General features: G+C 30.9%; 1 protein-coding gene across 1 annotated transcript; it reads right to left on the bottom strand.

Annotated features, from left to right (window-relative positions):
- Positions 1–1168: 1168 nt before the first annotated feature.
- On the bottom strand, positions 1169–3574 carry LOC117179007 (fork head domain transcription factor slp2-like). The gene has a single exon (XM_033370620.1). The coding sequence runs from the start codon at positions 3392–3394 to the stop codon at positions 2183–2185; it is 1212 nt and encodes a 403-aa protein (XP_033226511.1). The 5' UTR covers positions 3395–3574; the 3' UTR covers positions 1169–2182.
- Positions 3575–9502: the final 5928 nt, after the last annotated feature.

Consider the following 9502-nt stretch of genomic DNA (forward strand, 5'->3'; position numbering starts at 1 on the left):
TTTTAAATTAAAAATAATTAACTTTAACCATAAAATATGACTTTAGTATTTGAAGGATCCATCATAGCAAGATTTAACTCTTAAATATATAGTCCAAAGGGACATTCATTTTAAAATAAAATATTACCTTTAAAATCATACATAAAGAATCTTTTCAAACAAATGCTCGGGTTCTCATTGGTGTTCAGAATTTTAGGCTGAATCGCGGTCTTGTGCAAAAAAATAATTTTATGTCCAATCCAAAGGAAATTATTGACAATGAAATTTGCACACAGAAAAAAATTTGTCTTATTTAAACAAATAGCAAGATGCAGAGGAATACAAACTTTCCGCTATAGCATAGAACTTTCCTGCAACGACTTTTTTTTACCATTCCACAATATCGAGCTCAGTGAACCGATTATAACTTTTGCAAATAAATCGACCTTTTTGATAATTCCATAGTTTCATTCCAAAAGTTGGACAAAAACAAAAATAAATGTTCTTTTGGTTGTCAGAAGCGTCATAGAGAATACGTTTTTTTAAAAATAAGTTCATAGTTTTTTCGCTAAGTTCACAGAAAAAATTAGCATTGAATCAAGTTTCAATAAAATATCAGTATGAATACGAACGATGCAATATTTGCATGATCCAAGAACAAAGAAAAGAAGTTTTCTGTGACTTTAAGAATAGAAATGTTATTATAGCAATCATATATTTCGAAAGAAAAAACATTTTTCATGTTTTTGCAATTGAACTTTTTTATATTAAATTGTGCCTCAGCTTCTCTTGTTTAATTTTCTGCAAATGAGGCATTGCTTTGTCCAGAAAAATTTTAAAAACATCTGATTTACTCGAAGATTTTCAATAAGCATATTCTTATCCTTTCTTAACTTTATATATATTTCATTGAATTCTTTGCTGGCATTGTAACTTCCGAATATAATATTCCAAATCTCGTACTTACCTTAGATTTCGAGCCTTATTCTATATCTTATTTCTAAAGTTAAGTTAAGAAATTTACTTTGTTTGTTATTTTAAAGTTAATAAAATAATTTTTTAAAGGAAACAAAGGTAAAAAAATATAACTTGAAAGAAATAAAAATTCCAAAATAGTTAACTTATTCTAAAAACGACATATTGGGGAAATTGGTAATGGGTAAGGTGACTTAAATTTTTAAGAGACAGATTTATATGAAAAAGGTTTTAACATTTATTATCTTCGACCATCTTAAACATTTCTCCCACACATTCTCTCTTCATTTTCATATTTTGTATGTACAATCGCATCTTCATTTATAATTTGGTAAATTCATAATTACTAGATCTCCTATATGTACAATTGGCGTATTAGTTCATCTACAATATACATTATACATTAAAACAAAAGGGAGATCACGTCTGACGCGTTACGCCTACCCAAATATTTACAAATTTAGCACTTTTCTACACATATTAAAGATCACGTTGAATAGGCTCAATAAGCCTTTGAACTAGCCTAACATTTGGTTAAACAAAATTCTCGAGTTCTCAACTCGACTCTATACACTGGTATCGAATTTTTAATCAAATGATGGGTCACGATAATAGATTAAAATTTGATTGCTATCCCGAAATATAATATTTCGAATTTTTTGTAATGAACTTCTGTGAATACATTTAGTACCATTATAGTAAAATTATCGTATACCATCATATGAAAACTTTGTATCATTTCAGAAATGATGAACGCAACAACTTTTGGATCGATTTTCGAAAGCTAAAACTGACTGCCACTTTCCTCCTTGAGAAATATTGAGAATTACATAAAAAAATTAAATACAGAGGAAAGAGTTTGATGCAGTAATTGTTGAGAACGAAATCAAGAATTATATGCAAATAATAAATTAAACATAAATATACTAAAATAGACTATTGCAGGGGTAAAATATTCTCCAATAAACTCAGTGATATATTAAAATTAACAAAATAAGAGTTATTGTAACTGGTTTCAGAAAAACATACAAAAGTAAAAAGGTCACATAATTGTACAACTGAGTTTTATGGTACAGAAAAATATTTTCTTTCAATAAATACTGTTAACAGTGGCAGCCAAGACCCATTTCACAATACATAAAATCAAGTAATCTCCAAATACATTCTGATGTCTCAGGATGCAGGAAATATAAATTTTCTCACAATTTTAAAATATCTCACCAACGATTCAACTCTGCCTCCCAGTGAGGACGGTGATCGGTTTCAGGAGGAGCTGAGGATTGTGAGACATGCTCATTTGTTGTTGGCTAACATTGTTGCACATCGAAGCCGGCGGCGAATGTGGAGACATGGGTTCAGGACTGCTCCCTGGCGATGCGGTCGTTGATGCAGATTGGCTCATCATCTGATTGAACTGATACCGTGGCTGCTGATTAAAAGCCACCTGTTGCTGGTGTGCAGCCAAGGATCTCAAAGTGGCGTAAATATCATAAGGACTGGCAGCCGGATTGAGTCCGGATGCACTTATTCCAACTGGAGCCTGGAGTAGCCTTTCCATTGAGAAAGCTCCATGAGCCGGAGGTGCAGCCGTCGCAGGCAAAGCTTGGGGCCTGCATGGCATACTTGGAGAACTAGTTGTCACAGCACCAGGCAATAAACCCGCTGGATAACCAGCAGGAGTCGAATAACTAGCGGTAACTGGAGTATATGAAGGTCTGTGAAGATAAGGTACACTGTATAGAGATGGTGGCCATCCTGGTGGAGCATAAGGACTTGGATAAAATCCACCCATAACTGCAACACTCCTTTTGAAGGCTGCCAATCTGGACCTGGAAGCTGCAGTTGTTCTTCTCCTCAACTTTCCGGTGGTTCCTCCGATGAAGACATCCTCAGAACTTGCGTCCAACATCCAGTAGTTGCCCTTTCCTGGATCATCATAATGTCTCGGTACTTTGACAAAACACTTGTTGAGCGAGAGATTATGCCGGATGGAGTTTTGCCATCCCTGTTTGTTGTTTTCGTAGTAAGGAAAGTGGCGCATGATGTACTCGTAGATGCCGTTGAGTGTGAGCCTCTTTTCGGGACTTTGTCTGATGGCCATCATGATCAAGGCGTTATAACTGTATGGTGGTTTCTGGGACTTCTTCTTTTCTTCGCTCACCTCGTCTTTTTGTGAGCCGGGACTGCAAGAAGAGGAATTTCTTGAACAGTCCAGAGGTGGTGTTTCGGCACCGTTGCCGGTCACGTCGAGATCACTGGAATCACAACTGTCGTCAACATGATCGACAGATGAGAGCGATTGACTGACGGAAGGTGCAGGAGTAACATCGCAAGCTTCTGGGAGGATGCTGCGAATGCTGAAGTTTGTTTTTGTGGTGGTTCTAGGAGGTGGTGAAGACGTCACTGTGTGTTGGTCACTTGCACTCTCCATGTTCACCATAGTTAATTGTTTATTCAACGACACTAATTTTTGTATAATCCAAGATCACTAGTGTTCACTGATCACAAGTCTCCGTAAGTAGAGAGTTTTTTCGAAGCACTTCGAAGGATTTTCACGGAGCACACGCACAAGAGTTTATGCGGATATAGACTGGCACTGGAGAACATTGACGAACCGTTCCGTCCGAGAAGTTGCACGAGTCTGAGGTCACGGCACGAGACAGGAGCGCTTTATAGACGCAGAGTGGTCACGCCCACAAGGGACTTGGCCGCGCCTCTTGGGCGGGGATTGGACCAATAGGAAAGCGGGATTTTGATGCTCGGCCCGTCGTGCGCCTCGTTCATCCCCACTTGGGAGAAGTTTGTGTTTGTCAAGAAAGGAAGGATTCTGCGTGAGGCACAACATTCGGGATTTTGGGGAAACAAATGCAAAGGCGAGAGAAGTTAGAAAATGATGGTCGGGATTGTGATTGAAAGTCTATTGGGTGAAGTGAAAGATTGTAGTTTGTTGATCAATATTAGATTTTTTTAAGGAACTTTAAATCGCGATAGCAGGTTACGAAATTTATGAGTTTGGTTATCAAGTGAATGGTTGTTAGAATTGAATTAGAATTATACTATTTGAGGAACTTAGAATATTTTTTTCTTGGATAAAGATAGGTGAAGATAGAAGTTAGTGAAATTGTAATTCCGTAATGGTTTGTATGATTCCTAGGATTATATAAAAATGTGAGCGAGAGGAAAATCCTTATTTTAGCGAAGTAAAACATCTTCACTTGTTGACTAATATTAGATTATTTAAGGATTTTTCAATCTTGTTTTAATTGAAAATAATAGTCAGAAGATAAGTATTTTCGAAGTTCGCGATTTTTTTTATCAAGTTCTAAGAAGGTAAAGCGGAGAGAAGTGACCTTCTAGTGACGGATTATGTGGAAAGATTAGTTAAATTTGATTGAAAAAGTTAGGTACTATTTCGTTTCAGGATTGTGATTGGAATTCTATAGTTAAGTTAGACAAGCAAAGGACTAGTTTCTTGATAAATATTCGATTTTTTTTAGGAACTTTGAGTCTATCTTTGTTAGAAGTTTGAAAATTTATAAGTTTTCGTTCGTAAAATGTAATGTTAGGATTCGATTAGAATTATAATATTTGAGAAACTTAGAAAATTATTTTTTACTCAGCAATAATTGGCGAAGATAAAAGGTACTTTGGAAGGTTGTAAAAATACTAAAAATGTAATTCTGTTATGCTTCGGCTTGCACGATTTTTAGAATCATATAAAAATGTCAGTGATAGGAAAATCCTTATTTTAGCGAAGTGAAAAATGGTTACTTGTTGATGAATATTAGATTATTTAAGGATTTTTCAATCTTGTTTTAATTGAAAATATAATATAATATAATAATTAATTTTGATTGAAAGTCTATAGTTAAGTCATTCAAGTGAAAGACTAGTTTGTTGATAAATATTCGATTTTTTTAGGGACTTTGAGTCTATCTTTTACATCGCGATAGAAGTACGTAAATTTACAAGTTTTCGTTTGTAAAATGAAAGGTTTTTAGAATTAGATTAGAATTATAATATTTGAGAAACTTAGAAAATTTTTTTAAATTAAAAATAATAGGTGAAGATAAAAGGTACTTCGGCATATTGTAAAAATACTAAGAATTTAATTCTGTTATGCTTCAATTTGTATGCTTTCTAGAAGCATATAAAAATGTAAACGAAAAAAATCCTTATTTTGGTGAAGTGAACAAGTGTTAGTTTATGATCAATATTAGATTACTAAAGTATCTTTGAACCTTTTGTTTTCATTGAAATGAATAGACAGAAGGTATTTATTTTCAAAGTGCGCGATTTTTTACTCTGGTTCCAAATGAGCCGGAATTGGACTGATCTTATGGAGATAATTAAAAGTTCATTGAAAAAGTTAGATTCTCTTTTGTTCAGGAATTATGATTGAAAATCTGCAGGTTGGTGAAGTGAAGAATTTTATATTGTTGATCAATATTAGATTTTTTGAGGAACCTTGATTCTTTTTCTTTTGAATCGGGATAGTGTGGAAAATTTATAAGTTCGGTAATAAAGTAAAAGTTTCCTAGATATAGATATTGTCTGAGTCCGCGGTTTTTGGATCAAGAAAAGGCCGAGAAATGATTTTTCAGCGACGGACTCTCTGGGAAGATTAGTCAAATGTTTTAAAACATAAGTTCCATTTTCTTTAGAAATTATTTAGTGAAGATAATAAAAAATTATATTCACTATTCGCTGATTTTTTTAATAAAGTTTTAATGAGGAATAAACTATTTACTTTTCACAGCTTTTCTGATGTTTTCATCATTATGGGAGGTACATTGAGTTATTTTAATAGAACCATCAAATTATCTTTCGGAAGATGCTCCTCCCAATTTGAGAGAGACTTTCAGTTTACTTTAGAGGGAACCTGCGGGTGGTGTACAGTCGGGGAATTTGGGGAAAGAAATGGGAAGGTGACAGATGTTAGGGAATTAGAGTCGGGATATTGTGATTGAAAGTCTATTGTTAGTGAATTGAGAGATTATTACTTTACTGATCAATGGCAGATTCTTTCAACTAACCCAAAATTTCTTTTCATTTGGAAATATTATTTACGTAATTTTCAATAATATCGAAGGATGTTATAATATTTATACTTAATCCCTTAAAATTTAATTTGGATAAAACTATTTTTGTATAGATCATTTTTTTTATATACAGCTCTTATCCCACTTCAAAAATATAAGAATGTACTGACTTTTTTTAAATTCAGGCATGACAACGAAAAATGCGATGAAAGGTTCAACGTCAAAGTTGAGTGTCCGACTCCTGATGCGAGAATGTATTCCTCTAATCCAAAAGAGTATTGAGAAAATTATCGCAATAACGATGTCCTTACATTTTTTATTTTTGAAATAAAAAAAACATGTCACTTTTGAAAATACAATAATATTGGTATTGCGTTGAAAGTGTCAAGAGTTAGTTCTTAAATCTGAAAATATGATGTATATGTGTCTGCAAAAACGGCGCGAGAAACACGAAAATAAAATCGGCAGGTAGATGTCACCACAGTCCAGTACAGATCCAAAGAATCTTTTCCATACTCTTTTTATTTGAATGAATTTTGTAATAACAGAAAGAAGTCTGTTTAAACATTATTTTAAAAACAAGCTTACATTTTTTGATTATAATGCAAATTTAAGAACAAAAGTTATAAAATTGTTAAGCCAGCGACCCTGCATATAAGTACTTTATAAATAATAATATTCACATTGAGGAAATTTTGATCGAAATAAATGATTAAAAGTCAATAAAATAAAAATTCTATCTTGAGAGTAGTTCTCAAGTAAAAAAATCTCATTGAAATCATTTTCCAAGATCCTGACAACAGTACTGGGAATTAAAAAAATTTGTACTTAAGTACCAACTGTTCTTAAACATTTTTAAAAGCCCAAATTGGAACAAAATTACATACTAGAGGTGTTTCATTTGATTTTTTTCGAAATTTTTATACTACCAAACAAGTTAAAAATACTTGATCCAAAAAAAGTGATACTAATACGAATCCGTCAATTATTTTTAATTTTAACTTTCCAAAGTCTCTGTTATTGTACCCCAAAATTATTACTTTTATGAATTTTCAAACCAATTCTCCTTAATTAATAAATTAAAATATTTCCTGTATTTTTACTGCTTAAAGAATTTATTTATATTTATACTCAACATTTTACAGAAAGAGCCAGAAAATCGTAGTTTCTTGATAGTTCTTAAAAGAATATACCAAAATCTTACTTTTTTCAACTTGCTTCATATTTTTTAAACAATTTATAATTGTTAAAATGCAACTTTTGACAATAAAAAGCTACAAAATCAATTTTTTAAATAAATATACATTTAAAAAGTCTGATTACTGTCTCCTGATTCTTATTTTTTTAACCCATCTATAATATTAAATTATTTATATAATATTTTATTCATTTATTTAATTGATTATTTGCTATTACCGAGAATTCATGGTATTTTCTGAATGCTGACATATAAATAATAAATGTTAACATCTAAGTCTGAACATCTTTGAAATTTCGAACAGTAATCTGATCCACTCCTAACAAGTAATTGCGAGCAGCGGGACAGTAAAGTCTGAATGTAGATGTCGCCACACTTCAGGGCAGGGCTTCTTTTCGAGATCCTAGTCGGTAATATTACTTCGAAAACGGTTACTACAATTCAACATTATAAATAAATTCAAGTTCATGTCTGCACGCGACTTTTCAATTTTTATTGTTTAAAACGTTATTTTTAAATTAATTTCATGTTAATGCAAATTACGAAAAACGTCGATTCTTTTCTTATTCTTCTCTATTTATGTAAAAAAAACTTTCCAATGCTCAGTCCTCTTAGATTTCATGGGAAAAGTTTTTAATGAGAAACTTTGCTTTTTATAAATAAATTATGAAATCAAATAATTAAAATTTCGGATTGTTAGTTTTGAAAGTAATATTTTAGCGATAAAACTAATCGTTTTTATCGACAAAGTGATACTTGATCCTGATACTATTTGTTGATTCTACAAAGCAAATTTTACAAAACAAATAACTGCTATGGACATTTATAATAGATAGAGAATAAAAGTTATTTCTTAATGTTCTCTAAATTATTTTGCAGTGATGTTCAACCTGTTGATACAATACAAAAATAAGATAAAATGTCAACGTTTCAAAACTCACAATCACTGCAGGTAACCTCACTAAAGTATAATTAAGATGAAAAATTATTTCTTTCTGCTTTTAAAAATAAAATAAAAACAACCAATAATAGTAAATAACAAATTTTTATATTAATAGACATCATTGGAATTGTAAATTCCATTAATTGTAAATTGTAAATTTTAAATAAAATACGCAAATTTTGAACCAAATAGTTAAAATTTCAACTTGAAAGGATCATTCTGTAAATAAAAACAACAATTTTAAACCCAAAAATATAAAAGTGACATTTACAGTTAAAACAATCCATAAAAAAAACCCGCATTTTCAACCAAATATTTAAGTTTCCGGCCAAAGACATGAATTTTTGACTAAAGTGATAAATCTTCAAAAAAAGAAATCGTTTTTCAACATAGAAGTTAACTAGTTATACTTTCAACAACAAAAAATATTAAAATAAAAACAGTTGAATTTAACCGATAAATATTAATTTGTATCAAAATAGTTAAACCTATAACCGTAACACATTCATCTTCAATCGAAAAATTGCATTTTTAACAAACAATTTCAACGAAATAGTTTCACTTTCAACCATAGATGAGTTTTCAACGAAAAAAATGAATCTTCAAAACAAAAAGGCTCCCAGTAATTACTTAAAGAATAATTTACATTTAATATGATCCATACAGAAACTTTGAAAAATATTTCAAATGTATTCACAAAAAAGAAGGGGATTGTTTAAAAAATGATACTCTCTATAGTTTATTTATTATTTGCTTATAACAAAAAACCAAAGCAACGTTACAAATTTCAGAAAAACAGCAACTTTCTAAAAATTGTCTAAGAGGAGATAGTTATGGACAATAATCAATTAAATTCATGGTAAGGAATTGTAATCAATTGTTTAAACTGTAGGCAATCGTTTAAACAATTACGTTTGGTAAATTGCATTACTTATTACTTAAGTAAGTGCGAAGTTGACAAAAAGTAGAAAATTTCTGGAAAAAATCTCAAGTATCGAGCATTATTATAGAAGAAGATTTTTATAAACAATAATTTGTTTGAACTTTTTTAAAATATTTTATTAACTTCTCATCTTTCTAAGTGAAAACTGGATAAAAAGTTGATTATTTCTTAAAAGCCGCATTCATCTAGCATTATTCTAAGAAAATATTATTAGAAATAATAATGAATTGTTTGAAAAATTAAGCTTTTCCAACTTTAATGAATCATGCACACTGCATTTTAAGAGTGGTAAAAAATTGAAATTTTTAGAAAAAGCCGTAACTTTATAGCATTATTTTAAGAATATGTTATCTTAAATAAAAATAATAATAAATGAATTAAACCATTATTTTCTATAAACTTAATTAATTATTGCTTCGCTC

This window comes from Belonocnema kinseyi, chromosome 8 (genome assembly GCF_010883055.1).
Source record: "Belonocnema kinseyi isolate 2016_QV_RU_SX_M_011 chromosome 8, B_treatae_v1, whole genome shotgun sequence".
Classification (NCBI taxonomy): Eukaryota; Metazoa; Arthropoda; class Insecta; order Hymenoptera; family Cynipidae; genus Belonocnema; species Belonocnema kinseyi.